This window comes from Lacerta agilis, chromosome 7 (genome assembly GCF_009819535.1).
Source record: "Lacerta agilis isolate rLacAgi1 chromosome 7, rLacAgi1.pri, whole genome shotgun sequence".
NCBI lineage: Eukaryota > Metazoa > Chordata > Lepidosauria > Squamata > Lacertidae > Lacerta > Lacerta agilis.
In genome coordinates, this window is record NC_046318.1 from 66,241,434 (window position 1) to 66,263,810 (window position 22,377).

Below are 22,377 nucleotides of genomic sequence, written 5' to 3' on the forward strand. Positions count from 1 at the left end.
TGGATATGGTCCTATCATTCAGTTTAGTTGTATCAATCTGTACAGTTTAGTAGAGTTCATGATTATATACAAACTCAAGAACAGCAGAGCAGCAAAACACTAATAAATCTCATTTTAAATGGATTTTCTTTCTTATATGCCATGAAAAGATAACACAATTCTTGGTACCCCCTTATGTAACTCCAGTGTGCTGTGATGTTCCCTGAATCAGTACTGACCACTATCAGACATGCAATAATAGGTTTGATAGATCTCTAGCAATTGTTATATTTCTCTTTTAACACTCATGACCTCACCCCAGATGTTATAATCATTAGAGTATATCATAATAACAAAACTTCCATTGGCTTTAGTTGGATCAGATGTAGGCCTTGATAAACTAGCTTGATGATTCACATTCTGCAGTGGCTTTATCCCTTTCTTTGCTTGAACAAATAAACATTTAGTGTTATTGCTGCTTCATGAATCCATAATTATTGGTGATATTGCAAAGCAGATATTCAGACCTTGTGGACAGAGGCACAGTGCAGAAGTTTGCTTTGTGCATGGACCATGAAAGTGAGGAGTGGGCAAAATATGTTTCTGAAATAGTTTTCTTTAATTAAATATCAAATGTTCCTCTGCAAGAAACAATTAACAATAAAACTGTTTTGCATTTTACTTTGTGCTTTCAGGAAATTCTTTCAGTAAGCACATTGTGTGTGAACATGTCAGAATCACCAGTTGCAGGTAGATTCCAGCTGGGGTCCTCTGGGCCAAATATGGGCCCTTATGTCCAGAGTTCTTTTCTGCTGGAACTCTTAGTTTTCCAACAGCCCATGTATGTTTACTCCAACTAACGTGGACAAATTTTCATTTGAGCAAGGGTTGAACATTCCTTAATATTGGCTCTAGCCATCAAGTTGTCCCATGGGAGCTGTGATATAAGAAGGAGATGAAGACACCATTTGATTTAGCTGGATTGTCCCTGCAGTAGCCATACAAGACCAACTGCACTGGGAGAGACAGCTAGGCAGGTGGAAATGTCATTGTATTCCTGCTGCTCATTCAAGTGAACTATCTTGAGCACAAGCTTTGCTCTTTATCTTCTGCCTGTTGTTACTTCACTCTCTGGACATGCTCTTTCTTGGTTGTTCAGTCCCACATCTCCCTGTCACCTCTTTTGCTCCTGCCTTATTTGCCTGAACACATTTAGAGATCAGGTTGCCTTGGGCTGATCATCTAACAGCAAAAGGTCCAGTGTTACAAGATCTAGATTCTTTTCCAGGTGCCCTTCTGGGTCTTCATGAGAGTTCAATGGACTTGAACTATAGAGCTAGATGTAATAAGACCTTTTGCAGAGTATGGTAATGACCCCCCTTTTTAAGACATCAGAAATTCTGAATTTGAGGTTGTTGGCATCTTTCTGTCTCGAGAGTCACTGGAATGTGCCTGCAGGGGTGAAGTCAAAACTGCTGGAGAATCACAGCGCCTGCTGTGGCTCCAGAGACTGGTAACTCGTAACTGCTGCCTCCCATGTTTGTTTTGCTTCATTAGTAGCACCAAACTGAACTCTCTGGGGCACAATCGTGGACAGTGTGTATGGAGGTCCAGGGTTGCCCCGTTGACAAGACCCCCTTCTTGGCCTTGTTGGTGTGTTCCAAAGGAAAGCAGAGAAATACATTTGAGGTGATCCGTTAATTGGATAAGGACTATAAACTAACGCGACAGGAACAGAGTAGCTGACTGATTTGCACTCATATAGCAGCCACTTTTGTACCAGGTAGTCTTGTTTCCAATTTCATCCAAGAGTCAAGTATTCTTCCTTATGCTTTTGTTCTCAATGGCTTGCTGGTGGGGAATCCTAGAATATTGTTTAATAATAATTGACAGCCCTGACCCAAAGAATTTGTTCATCGTAGTGTTACCAGGGAAAATATTGTTGCATCAAATCTGTGGTGTTGGATAAATGCTCTTTATGACAGGATTACCACACAAGTTAGAATAAAAATGTAAGCAACTTTTGACTAGACATATTTATTAATGGCAGTTAATTTATTTTGATTTATTCCTCACCTCATCCCCTCAGGGTGAGTTACACTTTCAAAACAGCACCTAATCCAATAAAATTTAATTACTGGGGCAGTGTAGCTGTTGAAGGAGTACTGAGTAGTGGTAAATATACCGGTACCAAATAATATGATTCAAAGAAGCTACGTAAGCATACAGGTGAGAGAACCAAGAGAAACTGCAGCTTTCTTTTGAGGTTTTTCCAGGTGCAGCTCCTAATTCTCCAAATGTACACTGTAGTTCAACCCTAAAAATGGCTTCCCTCTTTGGCTTTCGGAAGGGCTAATCTAGTTGTGTACACGATTCTGTTCCTTATGCAACTAGGCACATGCAGAGCTTTTTTATTCAGTGGACTTTTATTTAATAAGCAAAATCTAATCTTAGGGTTGCGACGGATATCCCGAAAAGTGAAACTGGGTACATTCAGGAAACGATGAAATACTTCAGGATCAATATTAAAGATGATTTCGTGTTTGGACACACTCTTCTCAAGTTCTGACTTACGGTTTTCACATAATCACATTGGGCAGCATAATACTGGCTGTTGTCTATCCCATGGAATGTGACTGTTCTTGTTCTTCCGCCTCCCTTCTCTCTCTGTGTGGATTTGGCAGCTATAAAGCTATGCGCTTCAAGTACAAAAGCAACATACTGCTTGTCACCAGCATTTTAAAAAATGTCCCTTTGTAAGTAATAAGCACCAATTACTAAGTGATAGGCGGCAGCCAGGAGAAAAGAGCAGGAAAATATGGGGTATAAATGGTGCTAAATGAGTGCAGCAGAGAACCTGCAATTCTACAGTCATCCCCCCTCCACTCCTTTTGTCCCATTTCTGTCAGACAAAGCTGGGTATGGCTAAGAAAGGAACTGACATAAAGGAGATATATATATATACACACACACATACACAGTTTGTGTGTGTGTGTGTGTGTGTGTGTGTGTGTGTGTGTATAATCAATTAAATTAAAAAATAACAGAACCCCTGTTTTACTGAAATGCAGCTCAATACTGTAATAATTACGCACGTGGATATATTGTTAGCTAACTGGATGTTTTTCTTTGAGGACTTTCCTTCTTAAATCATAGTGAATCCCATAGCTCTTAAATCAGTGGATGTAATGCTTCTTAAAAACCTAACATAGGAACACCTCTGAAATTTTTTAACCTCCAAGAATGAGATAGGGATTATTTACACATCATAATCTCTCACTTAAATCTGCTTAAATCTCAATGTACTTTTTCCCACCAGGTGGTGGATCATTTGAAGAAATGATGAGGCAGCTACAGTTTTCCAATTGTGTTTTCAAGTTTCAGTTTCTGATAGAAGTGTGCATGCACACGAAAGCTCATACCAGGAACAAACTCAGTTGGTCTCTAAGGTGCTACTAGAAAGAATTTTCGATTTAGTTTCTGATAGAGGCACTTAAAGAAACCTCCCCTTCCCCCCATTTCCCCCAATTTGATTCCAACACTGTGTTGTGAGAGGAGCACTTCCTGCAGTTCTGTATTTCCAAACCCATTTGATAGACTTGTACATGGAGAAGGTTGTGGCAACATTGTTTGTTATCAGAAATGTAAATTGCTTAGGCATGCATGAGCAATTTGATATTTGTGAATTCCAGTGTGAACTGACAGAATCTGCTTCTCATAAATGACTGTGTGGTTAGATTTCCACTGACTTTCCTATCTCCTTAATGTCCTGTTCAAAAATTCTATCAACATTTGTTTAAAACACATATTTTTTTAAAGAAAATGTGCTTGCAAGTATATACTTTATATATTTAAAGTTTCATGAGAAACTTTAAAAATTAGCAAATTCACTTGGATACAGGACAGAACAGTTTTATAGGCAAATAAATGCAAAAGTGCACACTAGAAAAAGATTATATTCAATCATTCCTAAAGTCCATCACCAGAACTTTGGGCAGATTGCAAATAATAACCCATTCAAGTGAAAAATACTATGCTCCCAAAGATGTATCTGCTTTTGGTGTATCATGATTCACTGCAAAATTAATTTGACTCTGAAGTCATGATGTGAAATACTTGCAGGGGTTCCGATAATGTCCTCTTCTTGTACTCTTGCTTCACTTGACTGTTTGTCTGAAACAGTCCCATTTGCATTTGGGACTAAATTGTGTGTTTGAACACCTCCAAACTTGAGAAGTTCTCCAGACACGAAGCCAGTGTTATATAGTTCCATGGTACACACCCATACAATATAAGACATGAGCTCTTTGAAATTTACATACTGGTGTTGGTGTGCCATATCTCACTGCAGAGGTAGCCTCTATCTTATGCTTTAAAGGTAAAGGTAAAGGGACCCCTGACCATTAGGTCCAGTCGCGGACGACTCTGGGGTTACAGCGCTCATCTCGCTTTATTGGCCGAGGGAGCCGGCGTACAGCTTCCGGGTCATGTGGCCAGCATGACTAAGCTGCTTCTGGCGAACCAGAGCAGCGCACGGAAATGCCGTATATCTTTCCGCCAGAGCGGTACCTATTTATCTACTTGCACTTTGACATGCTTTTGAACTGCTAGGTTGGCAGGAGCAGGGACTGAGCAACAGGAGCTCACCATGTTGCAGGGATTCAAACTGCCGACCTTCTGATTGGCAATCCCTAGGCTCTGTGGTTTAACCCACAGTGCCACCCGCGTTCCCTATCTTATGCTTTACTTTGGCTGAATAGGTTGAAGGAGCTGTTTTTTAATTCTCACTGAAATCAGCTGGAATATATAGTATGTTGTCTTTTTTGCTGAGATAATGTCACACCGTTGCTGATGGTGGGATGAGGTGGATTAAGTTATTTGCACCTAGGTCCCATTGAAACCAGGCTGAAAACTGTGACAAATTTAGTATGGATGCAGCCAAATGAAAACTGGCTTCAGATTGCTTGGTTGTACTGTTTAAATTAAGTTGGAGGCTATAACTTGAGCCTTCACTGATAATTGTTTTTAAATCAGCACTGAGTATTAGTATTTTTACTGACTTAGGGCAGTAAATTTAACAGGTACTAGGTGCTTGCATGGTGTTTCCTGTACTTTGTGAAGGTTATTGTTGTCTTTTATTTTCCCCTCCCCTCTTTACCATGTTCAGACTGCCAAGTATCATTGTTCAGAGGCAGTGTAGACCTCTGAAGACCAGCTGCTGGAAATAAGCAAAAGGAGAAAGCTGTTGCCTTCATGTCCTGCTCCTTTTGTAGGCTTCCCAAACCCACCTGACTGTTTTTTGTTAGAAACAGAATGCTAGATGAGATGAACCTTTGGACTGATCCAGCAGGACTCTTTTTGTTCTTATATTATTAAGGCCCATTGTGGTTCCCTGCAGTGTGTACACATAGTACGGGCATGTAAATAGCAGCAACAAAAGGAGAGCTCTCTCATGGCGCTCCAAAATTTGATGTATTTATTTATGATGCTCTGTAGTGTCACTTTGAAACAGAGTTTCCACTGTAATTTTCTGTTTGGTGATACTGGTAATTTAGTTTTACATTTATACTTCCTAGAAGAGTAAACTTGAACTCCATTCCAAACTTTTCACATTTCCCTCTCTTCTTGTAGCAGCTTTCTGTTTGTAACTAGAAGTCCTTTACCGAAAGCTATCTTGTCTGATGATAAAACCATGAGTGTATGAAGCTCACACATTTTTCATCTCTTTTATGACCTTATCTTTCATGAGCGGCTTCTGTGAAGGTATCCTAACTATAGAAAGCACCTGGAAAACATATATGATATCTGTACTGTGATAAGCAGTTGTGAACAAGAAACTAGACCTGTCAGTTCTGAACTGTTCATTGTTAAAAAAATACTTTGTAGATTTAGCCGATTGCAAAATACATTATAGGGGGACGAACAGCTGCTGTGATACTCAGTCAAGAAAGCTCAATAGTTACTATTGCATAAGAATTTTTTATGAGAGCCTTATATTGAGGGGATGTGCATGAATTACTGTAGTGTGAGGAATGCCTGTATGACACTAGAACTTCAGTCCTAAATGCATGTGATTTCATTAGGACTTCCAACTTTGTGTCTTTTGGATAGCAAAGTAGCATCCTGACACCCCCCCCCCAAATGTGACACTTCCAATTATATATAGGGGGCAAATTACTGCCAATATACAAACAATGCTATATTCTGTTATGCTGTCGGTCAATCACAATCCCAGCTAATAGGCCACAAAGTTTACTCAGCATTTAGTTTCTAAAATGTGCTAAGGTTCAAACCTATCTCCTAAGGAAGGCCTTCTGAGCTGGATGTATTTCCCACCTATGAAGTGGGAACTTTTAAAGAATCTCATGGATTTCTGTTTTCTTGGTGAAAATATGTGCTGTCCTTTTTTCCCTCAGAAAACACATAATCCACCCCCCCTCCAAATCTTCCCCAAATCCACATCTCCATCAGAAAATATGAGGCCCATCGTTGGTTTTACCCCACAAATCCCCTCAAATTAAATGTTTCTCTGTTGAGGAAGGCTGATACAGACATTTGAAGCTGTTGAACAAGCTTCAAGGATTTGATTCTTATAAAGTATTGTAGGATTTATTGACATTTTAATAACTCCTTAGATGCAAATGTGCTAGAATATTGTTATTTTTAAAAATAAGATTGTTAATGTTATTGTCTAGTAGAGAGACAGTGTATATGTTTAATATGCAGTTAAAATGATTAATTTCATGTTTGTGTTTTAAGATGGAAAAAGAGAGAGAAGTAGGAAGCAGAGGATGTTAATTCTGTGTATTTCCTTGGCAAATTGATAGGTGATGAAGATGGCAGCCAAGAAGCAGCAGATTCTGATGGGGATGCACGGTTGGAGAAACCTGGACCACTTATGCTTGAAACAGAAGACTGGGATGGGCCAGGTAGGAATATATTGCTATATAGATAAATGAACAGCTAGGACTGCAAGACTTAATGCTCCCTCCACCTCACCAATTGAACATAGTGAATGTTGCATATCATTTTATTTTTTGCAAATACTTTCCTTGGATTTTTTTATAGGTGAGTAGCAAGATAAAGGGGTTCTACAGGTACTTTCGTCTCCATGAAAAGTGGAAAACAAAAGTTTTATGCAATTGAAAATATATAGCAAAAAATTCATTTTCCTTAGCATTTTATATATTTATTTATTTTGGCTAAGTAGAGATTTCGGGGTCAATACCAAAAGGCAATGATCTGTCCAATGTAGCATTAAGTAAACATCCCATCAGCGCAAGGATTTTTACTTGTGCAGTGGGACTTCTCCCCCTGCATGTTCCCTAATTCTGTTCCAAGGGTTCCCCCAACTCCCCAGAATGATTTTCAGGAGGGCATGGAGCATGCACATGAGTGAAAGGGGTGGAGACTCAAGTTGCATAAGTGGCAATCTTGTGCTGATGGGACCTGTTAGTTGGACACTGCTTCATGTGTAGTAATTCTTCCAAATTTTAGAATGAAGTGTTATACTGAAATGGTGCCTGGTTTGCACCCAACATACACATTCTACTTTGGAAAAAGTCATGTCTGAAACACGACTCTGAGTATAAACACACAACCTCCAGAGCCATTTTTTAATCATTGGTGTGGCATTTCTGAGTGTGCAGTGTTGTTTACCACCCTTAGCTTATCCGACAGCCTGAAAAATACATTTATTTATTTATTTATTTACACATGCATACATACATACATACATACTTTTTATTTTATTTATTTTTATTATATTTATATAACACCCTTCGTCATAAGATCTCAGGGTGGCTCACAGAATAAAATACAGGAAAAAATAAGTAAATAATTAAAACAAAACAGCAAAACGCTCCCTTTCCACACATTTAAAAGACTGTAGAATACTGGCGTGCTCTGGTCCATGGGGTCACGAAGAATCGGACACGACTAAACGACTAAACAACAACAACAAAAGAATATTAATCAGCCAGAATATTAAACCAGCTTTCTCATCAGATGTTAAGGTGGTGTACAACAACATTTAAAGGTATAGCCATCAGACATAAAAATTATGAAAATGAAATGCAGCAAAAATCTGGGAACCTAAGTAAGGTAAACCAATCTCATAAACCTGGACTGGTAGCTCATTGGCAGCCTGTGCAGCAGCTTTAAGAGCAGTGTAATTTGTGCATGATAGAATATCACAGTGATTAGCCGAGTGCATGAGAATAATCAGTAAACTGAGCAGGGATTTAAGCTTGAGTTAGCATGCTATATCTGCTAGGGGCGTGCATTCACTCTGTGTGAGTGAGGGCCAAATAACAAGGGAAACCAGGGTGCAGAATCATCATGAGTGGCCTGTGCTGCTGGTCGCAGCAGTTATGTAGGGATGAGCAACCATATTTGATTTCTTAAGACATGCCTACTCCAAGCGGTGCCCCTAGCATCAAAATTTCTATATTTGTCTAGAAGTATACAGTGGTTGATGGTATATAGTGTTGTTGAGACATCAACAAGAACCAATATAGTCACTCTGTCTCTGCCCTTGTCTGCATAGATCATCCACCAGGATGATCAAAGCAGTGACAGTACTGAACTCTATCTGAAGGCAGATTGAAACATATCTGACCATCCATTCTGTCCGTGGTCACTGATAGCCACATATTTCACCCAATGAACTATGTGGCTTGGCTATGGGGAGTCTAAACAAGCACTAACTACCTCTCAAATCAATTGATCAATGTTATAAAAACTATCATACCACATATTCTGTCTGTACGTGCACCATATTCTGTCTTCTACGTGCACGACCATTTAGTCTAAAGGATATACTTTAGACTAGCAAGCAGTATGTGGAATGTTTTGTTAGCATATCTTAGGGAGGGTGCTGGATTTTTTAAAAAAAGGTTTCAGGTGGGCATTACTGTATTTTCCTTCCCCCTCACTTTTTTTTAAACAAAAAAAAGATAAAGATATGCCTGCAATCCTGAGCATACTTACATGAGAGTAAGTACAATTGAACTCAGTGGGGCTCCTACTGTGTAAGTATGCATAGGATTGTGGTGTTAGCAGTCACTTAGAACAATGGCATAAAAAATGTTATCTGGTGACTGCCAATTGTTTTCTTGAAAGTGTTCTTGGAATGATACTATGTGTGGATGTAGCATTGCTTCAGAGGAATTCTGGGATAAATGTCATGACCTAAAGTCATTTCAGGAGTTTTCTAGGTGGGGTGGAGATGCATAAGCAACAACAAAAAATAGCATTTTCAACTTGGTTTTTTTAAAATGAGAAAGCATTGTCACTTCCTGATATGATAAGCACTTGTTGTCCCACTGAGGTTCAACTGTTTACGCACATACCTGGAAGGAAGTACCATTGAAGCCAGTGGGGCTTACTTCTAAGTAGACATGTACAGTATAGGATTACACATTAAACAAACTTTTGGCTCAGCACAAATTTCTGTATGATCATTTCCTAGATCTTCCTTGGAGTGTACCTGTAACTTTCAGAACTCTAATGAGAAGCAGCACCAACTTGTAGAGCCTGTTTATTGCTCATTTAAAGACAGTAGCAGTACTTCCTTAAATTATTATTTTTGGCTGGAAACTAAAGAGCTATTATCTAGTTTCAAACTCTGAGCTTACATTTAGAAGCACGTTGAGTTTAACAAATGGATATGGCAGCCAATGATGTTTTCAAGGACTTTTCTTATCAGTTTTCATTTGATATAAATCATTTAACACACCCTGGTCATTGACTTCAGAGTTAAGAGAGAAACCTGTGGACTGCAATCAATAAAGTGTAAGAGCTTCGTGTTTAGGCAGAAATGTAAGCTAATATTTTCTCTTACAAACAGTATAAACAGTGCAAATGCAACATGACAGAGCTGGAGAAAGGTGGCAGTTTCAGCGACATGAATAAGAATGACCCAGACAGCCATTAGCTGTAAATAATGCAAAACTTGGTTTGTGGAACAAAAAAGCGTAAAGGATTAGATTTGTTTTTCAAATGATACTGAGGCGTCTCTTCCCTTGAATGCAGTTGAGTTTTGCCTTATGTAAAGATGTCAAAATTCATTCTGTAATTATTAGCATAACTGATAGGTGTATAATGGTGACCATATTTAGACAATAATTTCCTCAGAATAGCCATGTCTAAAAATGGAGAATATTCTCTTCAAAAGGGCGAAGGAAGCCCAAACTCTTTGTAGAAATAATTTATAATGCAACAACAACATTTTCATTAAAAAGGCCTCTTATATTTCAATCACATTTTCATCCTTGCTTGACTTTGCAAATTACTGTGTTCTGTGTATGAAGAGGAGCAGAACTCCAGCAGTAATTTTCTGAAACCAGCAGGTGGAAAATATAGTGCAAACAAAAATGAAGATACAGTATATCTGATTATGATGATGTTATTTATAATGTTATTAATGATATACAAAAATATGCCTATATTTCACACAAAGCACTGCAGCATTATGTAAAAACAAGATTTGGCACTAAAATATATTACAATATATTTCATGGAAAACATTTTAAACCAAAAATATCTCCTTAGCAATGAGACGTTGTTTTAGGTTACTCCTCCTGCCACCATAAATAAAATACACTTGAAAAATTCTACTTGCTTTGTTACATTAACTGTACAAAAAAAGTGTAAAACTTTAACCTTTGGTTCTCATTCTCTCCAAATGAAAATGATGTTGGAATGTATAGAAATTTTGAATCTTTTCAAGGCAAGTGGGTAAATTATATGATCTATGAATGGGGAAATTGTTTGAGTAAAGCTAGAAATTAAATGTTTTTGGCTACTGCCTATGCACCAAGCCATTGAGCAAACCATCAGCATGGCATTTCATATATTGCTGTCTGTGAGACTTCAGAAGCTCTGTTGCACCAGGGAAGTTAGAGTAGCCAAATTCCAGAGGAGAAAGTGGCAGTATTAACCGAGAAAGTGCCCAAAGGCCAAACAGTTTCCGCATTTTCAGGTTGAGTGCACCCGTGACAGCATTGTCTCACTTGGCAGTATAACAAATGAGCATGATCGGGAACCTTGCTTCATCAACATCTACTGTCTACAAGCCATAAAGGGAAGTGAACAGAAAACTAACAGAGAGCTGGAGTGAACAGATATGCTGGAGGGCTCCTATATGGAAGACCACAGGAAATTGACTCTGGAAATGATCTGTCCCCAAATATCCTTAAAACTGTCAAAAAAATCAAAGAAGCCACTAAGACTGCCATCCTGTGCATTCTTGGAAATAAATCCCACTGAAATCAGTGGGGCTTACTTCTGAGTAAATGTGGATTGGATTGAACTTTCCTGCTGATTTGAATTATGTGCAGTCAATCATTTTTCTTGAATTAAAGATTGAGGTTCTATGCAGAAGAATTTTCTGGGAATCATTTATTCATAAGAAATGCCCAGCCTAGTGAAGAATTGAACGAAACATGAGTAGACCATATTAATATTCTGATGTAAGCTGACAAATAATAGCTGGTTTTGTCATGTGTGGATTATGAAGTGTGCCATTTTAGTGAAATGTGTGCTGGTGATATCCTTCTGTGTACACCATGTACATGATTTGGGGCAGGGATTGTGTTTTAAATGTTTATTTTAATAGGTTTTCTGCAACACCCTCTCGCCCTTTATAAATTACTATTTTATTTGGTGCTATAAATGAATTCGGGCAAACAACAACAACAACAGGTAGAGTGTTTGGTGTGCATTAGGATGGCTAGTTATGAAACAGGCACTGAAAATGCAGGACCTCCTTTTTACAAAATCAATCCCGAGAAGGACTTTGAGATTACAGTCGTGATTTTGTTTCCTTTTTGATTGGGGGAATGTGGTAGATATGGGATCTTGGAAAATGCTATTTGATGTAAATTAACAAAAATCCATGAAACACAGTTAACCATAGATATAGTCTGACAGTAAGAAGAATATTGTGAAGAAGCAGAGAAAATCATAGGACGGCTGTGTGTTACTCTGCCGGTGAATCGGTATTATCTCGGCTATCAGATAATGCAGTTATCATTAATTTTCACATTTGCATTTCAATCTTGGGAAGGAAATGACTCTTGCTGGATGAAGATAAGAGCTCTGTACCACTATAATGAACCATCATTTTATCCTGATGCTTTGTATCCATATGAAAATGAGGCTGGGTGTTGGTGTAGTGTGCGAGGAAGTGTGTGTGTGTGTTGGGAGGGTGTCATAGAAAAATTATAACAAAGTGCCAAAATTACTACGACTTCAGAGTCCTTTATGAAACAAGAGGCAGTCAAAATAACACCTTCTATAGTGAAGTGGATGCTGGATTAAAAGAAGAAAGCCAGACACCCCTGTTGTTGGATAAACTGGAGGAGAGGGGCAGGGTGGGGGACTCTCATTGAATCATAAACATGTAATTCCAGCTTCCATCATCTAAATGAAGTATCCCAAGAACTGGAAGATAGCAGGCAAGCTAATGTCCCCTTCTGCCATTTATTGAAATGTTTTGAAGTTTTAGGGGAGCCTTACCTCACAGGGCTCCCTACAGTGAACCACCATTGGTTCTTACAAAGACAAAACTTGTTCTATCCTTCACTCTGCATTAACAAAATATTTTGCCATAGTTTTGCTTCCCTGAAACATGAGCTGGGTTCCATGAGCTGCATACTCAATGGATTGATTTTCTCTGAAAGCCAGCTTCCCATCCTATAGGACCAGTGTTTTTGAAATTCCTTCCAAGCCACAATCCTATACAGTCCAATTGAACTGAGTGGGGCTTACTAATGTACAGAGAACAAATTGTATCCAACAAAATGATACTTAGAGTAGACCCATTAGGTTATATCCAATACAGTGGTACCTTGGTTCTCGAATGTAATCTGTTCTGGGAGTCCATTCGACTCCCAGAACAGTTCGAAAACCAAGGCGCAGCTTCTGATTAGCTGCAGGAGCTTCATGCACTCAATCAGAAGCTGTGTTGGACATTCGGCTTCCCAAAAACGTTCGCAAACCGGAACACTCACTTCTGGGTTTGCGGTGTTCAGGAACCAAAACGTCCGAGTACGAAGGTGTTCGACAACCAAGGTATGGCTGTATTAGTTCTACTCAGAGTAGACTCATTGAAATTAATGGACATTACTAACTTGACTCCCTTAATTTCAGTGTGGCTACTCTAAGTACAACTAAATTGGATACAACCCATTGAAATTAGTCATGTCCATTGTTTTCAGTGTGTATACTCTGAGGAGCACTTACCTTGGATACAGCCCAATGTATAGGATTACACTGGTAGTGTCAAAAAAAGGTTTACCACATGGGGACTGGTGTTGGAGAATCAAAGCTCCCAAACTGTGCTGGTTGTGCTGATCTAGTTGTGGGGTTCTTTGGATCAAAGCTGACTTACAAATATCATGGTTTTCAATTAGTAGGCATTGGGTAGATCATTGACAATTGCCCTAAAACTGGGGTCAGCAAACTTTTTCAGCAGGGGCCGCTCTACTGTCCCTCGGACCTTGTGGGGGGCCGGACTATATTTTTTGGGGGGGAAATGAACGAATTCCTATGCCCCACAAATAATACAGAGATGCATTTTAAATAAAAGCACACATTCTACTCATGTAAAAACATGCTAATTCCCAGACCATCCGTGGGCCGGATTTAGAAGGCAATTGCACCAGATCCAGCCCCCGGGCCTTAGTTTGCCTACCCATGCCCTAAAATGTTGATACCTTGACTTGGGAATCCAGGAATGAATGCTGGAATGAGCCATTTTGCTATTCAGGAGTGCGAGGCAGGGGCTCTGCAACAGTCTTTCAACCCATGACGGGTTTGCCAATGGCATTATGTCCAGATATTTGAAAAATGAGTGTACATCCAGCACATGTCATTCCACTGCAAGCCCCACCCCCCAATACCATCAACGGTGTCCTGAGATGGTGCCCTGCCTGTTGCTTCCTGTCTGCAAGTCACTGCCTGGGACCACTGCAGGGTCTGTAGTGTGCAAAGCAGGATGCTGGGTTATGAGAAAACATCCACTAATGAAGGAAAAACTGTACTATGAAAATAGGTTGGGGTTTTTTTAAGAGCACTTGAATTTTGGTGGTCTGTACTTTGCTGGTTCTCTATACTTCCAGTTTAGGACATGGATGCCAAACTAAGAAGAACAAAAAAAGCTATGGTACATCTTAGGAGATTTCTCTTCATGTTGAAAGAAATAGTTATGATGCTGTGTGTCCCAGGAAAAGCAGTTTTGTACTTCTGACCTCTGACAGTGTGTATGTAGAGTCAGAGCCTCTCTTTTCACAACCAAATGTACTTCCCTGCTATTTTCTCTTTTTGCCACAAGAGTGTTGAGGAGAATAGCATGAGTTGAGGTCAGATTACTGTGTTAGATGAACAGAATGAGCACAGCAGATTCCCTGGTCAGAGCCCCCCTAAGTGTGAACAGAAGGGTCAAAGTCTTTTGTGGGTAATTGTTTCTCTTATTGGACTCATAAACATAAGTGTGGCAATACAATGTAAATGTTGTTGTTGTTCAGTCGTTCAGTCGTGTCCGACTCTTCGTGACCCCATGGACCAGAGCACGCCAGGCACGCCTATCCTTCACTGCCTCTCGCAGTTTGGCCAGACTCATGTTAGTAGCTTCGAGAACACTGTCCAACCATCTCATCCTTATGTATTTACATCTTATGTATTTACATCTTATGTAAATACATAAGTAGCTTCGAGAACACTGTCCAACCATCTCATCCTTATGTATTTACATCTTATGTATTTACATCTTATGTAAATACATAAGCATAAGAGACAAGCTGTCAGGGGAAAATCCCATTTTTGGACATGGTACATAATATAGTAAAGACATTTAGAAGTTCAACTTTCTGTAGGCTGCACAGTGAAGGACTTAGAGTTTGAAATTCTATTGGGAATCAACAGACATCTGCATTACAATACACTGTTTCTTGTAGTTTCATGCACCAGGGAACCCGCAGAATCTGGCAGGAAGCTTTGCACTTTTCAGCTGTCTCCACTGTATTTTGGTCATAAAGGCAATCACATACTCTGGTAATTGCATAGGACTAGGAAACAATGTCAGCTTCTGGAAGCAGATGGGTTGAGAATCAAAAGGGGCATGTAATTGGTCCACAACCATTTTGCTCTTTGTTGTGTTTTTCTCATTAATTCTGCCAAGATTATTCCTGCATAGCAACAATTTTTCTTGAACTGTTGAAGGACGGGTGTGTTAATATACTGAACAAGTATGCCCAACATGGAATCATTTAGAAGGAAAACTACAGTCCAACAAGTACATGCAAACAAAGAGTGAGCTAGGAGAATGCCAATTCTTTCTGAAATTATGTAGTGTTTCGACTGATTTCAATTATGTATCCCATGTTTTTACACATAATAATATTTTCTCTAGTGAAATTTCCTTCAGTGCTGTTGGAATTTGCCTTCCTGCCTTTTTCTTCTCTGGACATATTAGAGCAGATGGAATAATCTAACTAAAATGATTGAAGCAATATATTTGTTGATATTTTCAGCGCAACCATTACAAATTTTATGTTCCTGTTAATTCAAATAATACATAATTTGCCAGATGCAGTGGTCAGCCAATAAATAGGATTATGGTGCATGTTATGTCTAATATTGATCATATAGGAGCTACTAAGTATCCCTCTTGTTTGATAAGCTAGTTTTCAGCTTGTGGAAACAGATGAACATGGGGTATATGTACTTAAAATGTTGACTCTGTATGTTTCAGCATTGGAGGAACTTAGGGTACAATCCTATGGCAAGAACCGCAATAAGTGCCAGTTTAGGGTGCAGCAGATCTCAGGTTCAGCCAGCTAATTCCTGGCTAAGCCAGGGTTAAGCTCCCAACCCTGGCTCAGCCAAAGATACACCAATGTAACTTGTTCCTCCAAGCTCAGCTAGGGCTCAGCTGGCTAAGCCAAATCTGGCTGTTCCAAGGCCAGTGTAAGTCCCCACCCCACCCCAGAGGGGGGCAGGATAAAATAGAAGCGGACTTTGGCTGGATCATAAGCCCATTCAGCTCAGTCATGTGACCTGACAACCTAGTATAGAACACTATTTTAAAGGCTTGTTATTCCCCCCCCCCCTTTGCTGGTTTAGGCAGAACAACAGAACTGTTGCTGAATGGGGTTTGGATCTGGTTTAACTTTATGTTGGCTTAATTTATACTGTCTTGGATTATGCCAGCTTCTTGTGCATAGGATTGCTCAGTGTGCTTAGGTTTGTCAATCTACACTTCAGTGTCTAATGCTAATGTTTTATTGAAATCCCTATTGGAATGTGCATTTTCTTTTTCTTAATTTTTTTCTGTGAACTGCTTTGGCATTCTCTGAATTAAAGGCAGCATACAGATGATCTGACAGTCTCAAAATGCTTCCATTTTAGGTAACTGTCATGTGATCACTATTTCAGCTTCTTTGTGCCTGAATTTTAATGGAAAACTGGATCTGGTGCTATGGTTTTGCATTTTCTGACAATGTACCATTAGAGCTCCTGTACTTTCCAGCCCCTATTTACTTCTTTTCCACTTCCTCTCCCCACCCAAACTTCCATGTGTCATTTCCCGTACCCTTGTACCCATTTTGCCCTGGCCCTTTTCATCCTTTCCTTGTCCCACTTCTTCCTTCCTTCCTTATAGTCCTTTCTTACATCTTTACATCCTGTGAGAAGGGTCACAGCTCAGTGGTATAGCACCTGCTTTGCATGCAGATGTTCTCAGGTTTAAACTGGAAGAGAAACCTGTCTGAAACCCCGGAGAATCACTGCCAATGTACACAGTACTGAGCTAGATGGACCTGACTCAGTGTAAGACAGCTTCCTATGCTCCCATTTGCATTCCATTTTATTCCTTCCCTATATTCCAGTATTATTCTATTATTCTATTATTCTATTTATTCCCATTCCACTGAAAATACATACATTTCTCAAATCTTCCAGCTGCTTTCTCATCTTCTTTCCTACTTGCTTCACTCCTTTTCTCAACAAGTTATATCTTCCTGCTTCTCCACCCCTAGTTCAGTGGTTTTCAAACATTTTCCCCTACAGACCAGTTGAAAATTGCTAAGACCACTTAATTTGCTTTTCTGCCTGTTGTGGCAATTGCAGTGCCTTATGCTGTATGATTTCTAATTGTATTCTTTTCTCTTTTCTACTATTTTTATTTGTTAGATTAATTGTATTACATTCTGTATTAGAATGCTAAATAATAAAAGACAATATTACAAATAAAAGAAACAATTAGAATGCAATTAAAAATCAATGTGAATATTAAATGCACTAAACCTGCTGCTCATAGCCACTGCTCCTACTCCTACTTTTCCTCATGTCATGGGCCAACTGAATGAAGCTTATGGATCATGGGTGGTCCATGGACCACAGTTGGGGACCTCTGCCCTAGCTCCTGTCTTGCACACTATCCATCCTTCCCTTGAGTAAGCTTTTACATTTCCAGCTAATAGGCGAACCCTGATTGCCAGAAACTAATGCTAAAGTCAGCTAGAGAGGGAGGCAATGATAGATTTTCTTCCTAATATTTTTTTTCCAAAGAGGATGAGAAACAAAGCTTCTTCCATTCTCTGCTTCTTCTGTAGTCATCCAATACAGGCAATACTCTGTAGGGGCAGTGTGATGCAGTGGTTTAGGGTGCTGAACTTGGAAGAGGAAGACATGGGTTTGAATACCATTCTCTCGTAGCCCAGTTTCAGATCGGTCATGAAAAAGATTAATAAAAATATTAGGTCATTTAATATGGAACTTCTATTCAATATGACACTATCTGGATCCTTTGCTGGCTGAGCTTAACGCTTGCTTGAGGCATACCAGAGTTTCAGACAGCGATAGCTCAAATATGTGTATCAAACCTGAGTGCTTTTTTTTTTTTAGCCTATTCCAATTTTCTTTGAATGCAATTATAACCTTTTGGGGGAAATGAGAGCTTGGTTTCAGTTCCTCCCACACAACAGGTGATTAGAGATGTCGGAGTTAGTAGAAGCAGTCATCTGTTTAATGGCATGCCAAAGAATCAAATCCTGTAGAGCCAGGGTATCCAGAGTGGTGCGCTCCAGATGTTGTTGGAGTACAATTCTCATCACCCCGATAATTCACATTTCTGGCTGGGGCTGATGGGAGCTGTAAGTCCAACATCTGTAGGGCACCTTGCTGCTTACCCCTGCAGATGAGTGACTGTGTTCAGATTGAAGTGTAAATGTAAATTGTTCAAAACGTTTTTTGAATATGTTTGGATTTTAAAAGGGCAATGTTTACCCTGCTTTCTGTTTCAGATACAAAATACAATAAAGAATTACCTGGCAAAATGTACCATGCTCCTTTCAAGCATCTAAACCTAGTACTTAAAGAAAGGCTTTGCTATTATTTCTCCAGAGTCTAGATGTATCATATCACTTATCTAAAGAGAGAGCTGATATATATTATAAAGAAAAATGCTGACCTAGTTAGTAAAGCTGAAACCATTCATTAATTAGAAGTCATAATTGCAATTACATGGCAAAATTAATTTATCATGAAAATAATCCTATCAGTTTTCCTTTCTGGAAAAGTGAAGTGATTTTTTTTTTTTTTTTTTTAGCAAGACAGATAGCTCAAGGCTGATATTCTTGTGATGCTGCATTAAGGCTGAATGAAACAGCAAACATCATTTTCAGGGTTTGGGGCTTCTAGCACTAACAGTTTATCTATTGTATAAGTTCCATCTCTAAATATATACAGGTCAAATAAAATATGCAGGTATGAATATGTGAATGGAAGGCAATACCGATATATTGGGGAAAAGTAATGGAGATAACATGAGCAATTCATTTATAGTATAATGCATATAATATAGCAAATATGCTACAGCATATGAGGTGCAAAATGCTTTTTCCACCCTCAGGCTATTTAGGCTTCCTTGATATTCAAATTATAATGTACAGTAAATGGAATTTAAGGAGGTCCACCTTGCTGGACCTCAGGCAGACTTGGAAAAGCAGCTTCTTACGGATATTATTTTATATACTGTATATATTTTCAGAGGCGTTATAGCCATGAAATACAGCCCTTTGATGACATCATAGCTGTGAAATACGACTTTTATTTTGTTCATTGGTGGTCAGAATTTTGCCTTATAAGCATTACTGTCACTAAAGCATATGATACTGAATGAACTACCAAGTTAAGTGTAAAATCTTAATATGTTTGACCAATTTTTTTATTGTGTGATGGAATAACAACAACAATAACAACAATAGATTAAAAACAATTTGTACCTTGCAGCTAGGAATCTGAAATATTTGGCGTTGTGCCAATCAAAACCCCTTAAGTTTGGTGTTTGTGTTTTCAAAAATATAATACTATATGCATAAATAATCCTAAAGATACCAATTAATTAATTAATTTTCTGTACTGTCCATCTGGAGATCACAGGGCAGTTTACAATATAAAAACAAAAAACACACACCATAATAACTGCTTTTGATTCAGAAGTTTTTCTTTGTTTATTTATTCACTATTTATTTATTGTCCCTTAAGAGAGCTTAGGGCAGGAAACAATAAAGGTACAGTGTTAAAAACAGAGTAATGCTAGCAGACAAGTCAGCATTAAATTATACAAATACAAGTATATATAGAAGTGATGTCACTCTTATTATGCTCTTGATTTTCTTCAATGTTACAATAAACTGAGATTGAAGCTCATTATGCAGGCTTGTATTCTCTACGTACCAATGTGGATCATTGCCTTTTTAATGTGCAGATACATGAAGTAGTCAGCCTTCCTTGCCGTTTAGGATATACTTAAGAATCTCCTGTAGTTAATTGTGGTGCCTCTTTCACCAGCTCGTTCATAATTTTGGCATATTACAGTGACTCTGTTACGTTACTAACCCTACTTGTCTGCCTTTAAAAATGTTTGTGATAGATTAAAGATTGCAACAAGGGTTTTCAAGACTTGTTCAGCCCTCAATATCTGTTTGTATTTCTCACATTTTGAAATTCTTTAATTGAGTTTGTGTGTATGTGCTAAGAAGTGGTGGTCATTTTTAGTTAGTTGTCTGAATTTCTATGCAGCACAGTGCAGCTTTCCATATGGTGTTGCAGTATACGTTAGTGTAAATATATGCATGGAGGGCATAAGAGTTCAATCATGGCATGTTAACATACGGAATATTCTGCTTAATAAGAACACAAATGCCAAAATGAATTTTATTATATTAAATGGAAGGTGGTTTGGAGCAAACTGCCGAATGTACTAGTGTTATATTGCTATCTCATCAAAAGGTAGCAAATGCACAAGACCTTTTTGCAGTTTTCAATTTGAAAGAAAATGATTTCATTAAAAAAAAGGAGCCATCAGTCTGGGTGTTGGAGAATGCTGGAGCCTGATGAAACCAGCTGAAGAGACAAACTGAGTGTACAGATGCAGATTAGGCTTCAGAAGATGAGGGTGTAAAAGGGATTTAATGGTAGGATGGATTATAGAAATCCTTGTAACAATGTTAAATAATTATAGTTCCAGCCGAGATCAAAGCAGTGCTGATTGAACCCCCTCTAGCTGTTAACACAGAGTATCTTGAAGAGAAGGAGAAAAAACCCTCAGAGATTGGTCAGCCTATACTGACAGTGTCCTCTGATCTATAGAAGTTCCAGCTGCATTGAAGGTACAAGTTGTGGGGGAGGGAAAGATGGAAAGAAGAACTTGTCGGTATGACTAGTATTTATTATATGCGGCTTTCTTGGGAGGATATTAAAATTAGCTTCGGTGGCTACTTGCATACTTGATTGTGGTTGCTATAAATTAAACTTTCTATGCATAGGGCAAGGGATGATAGGGGCATTAAATTGTTAAGCAGAACCTTGTTCTTCCACACATGCCCATATAAATAAGCTCCCTGCTCCACTGCATGATTTGAGCTGCAGCACAAATGTGTATGTCTTAATGCCAGTAGTAAAAGTAACTGTGTGTAAACTTACTAAGTAAGCTGTTATATTTACTATGGATTAAAATTATCTGTTTTGTTGTCCATGAACTATTAGCAACCAGGATTTTTTTTAAAAAGTTGCTTATCAGAACCCCATTAGCTATCAGGAATGATACGAACTTCAGATGATTGGTTTTAAAAATGACTGATATTCATCTCACTGTGACTGGACAATAAATTCAGGAACCTGCTCTACTGATAGGTAAAACTAAAGTTAAATTAAAACCCTAGAGAAGTGCTGTGGTTTTTGGAATTTGAGATTTGACATAAAAACTCCACTAGAGCAGTTCTTCCAAACCTTGTGCCCTATAGATGTTTTTAACAGCAACTCTCATCATCCCTGGCCTTGGCCATCCTGGATGGGAGTCGTAGTCCAAGGCATCTGGATGGTACCAGAGTGAAACTAAAATTGGTTTTTTTTTTTTTTTTTTTGGTAAACACTTTTGGCAGCTTTCAAACTTTCCTCCTCTTGGTAATTCTTAATCAAAACCACCTGTTTATTTACATTTCTCTCAGCTAGCCAAATCTGGTAATCTATATACCGGTAATAACCCCATTCAGTGTGTGCCTTCATGATTGGTTGAGATCACCCATATAATTAAACAAGAAACAAGAAAGGAGAAGCTTAGCAACAAACATGATTGAAGAAGGGAACATTTCTGCCTCAATGCTGCAGCTCTACAGGTGTGCAAACACACCTTCAAAACCAGCAGCCTTCATGTGCAGACTTTGGGATTGTGTGGGTGGTGGTATGGGTGGTGGGTGGGGGAGAGGACATGGAAGTCCCATTCTGCCAGTAGAACCCCACTGGCACAGCATTGGATACAGCCATTAGCTTCTGCCTGAAATGTGAAACAGGCTGCTTCTCCCCATTTTGCATTTCCACTTGCCATTTTCTTGATTTTGGCGTTGTAATGTGACTTTGGCAGTTTCAGGTGCAACTTATCAGATCTTTTCAAAGATCTGTTGGACCAGCAGCCACAATGTTTCCAAGAATGCCATATGAATTTTAGACCCTTTGAAAGTTCAGAATCAGGAGCAGGTCAGCAAAAAACACACACCTAATGTCACCTAATAAGTGCAAACTTACAATTTCTTCCCAGTAGGCCTTGCACCAATGAGGCAGTTGTGAAAACTGAAGGTCCTACCCCCTTCCCACCATTGTCCATCTTATCCCTCTTTGCTTCACCCTCTTCATTCCTCTATGTGTTCTGGGAGACCAGAGGGAAGGGGAGCTGGTCACAGCAGGTGGGGGAGACTCCCTGGCTTCTTCAGCAGCCTGCCCCCACTCCTCCTCACTTCTGCCCCCATCAAAGTGTAATTACAGGTTGTAACATAGAGTAGTGATTTCTTTACCATTGATGGGCAATGACTGGAAGTTTCTTGAATTTCTATCTGC

General features: G+C 39.0%; 1 protein-coding gene across 4 annotated transcripts in view; it reads left to right on the top strand.

Moving 5' to 3' along the window:
- The window catches only part of ZFPM2 (zinc finger protein, FOG family member 2), a 333,910-nt gene that overhangs the window by 72,600 nt on the left and 238,933 nt on the right, over positions 1 to 22,377 (top strand). For all 4 annotated transcript variants that reach the window (XM_033155731.1, XM_033155735.1, XM_033155733.1 and 1 more), the window contains exon 3: positions 6,807 to 6,908. In XM_033155731.1, the coding sequence (XP_033011622.1) occupies positions 6,807 to 6,908 (102 nt within the window). The remainder of the gene's footprint in view (positions 1 to 6,806; positions 6,909 to 22,377) is intronic.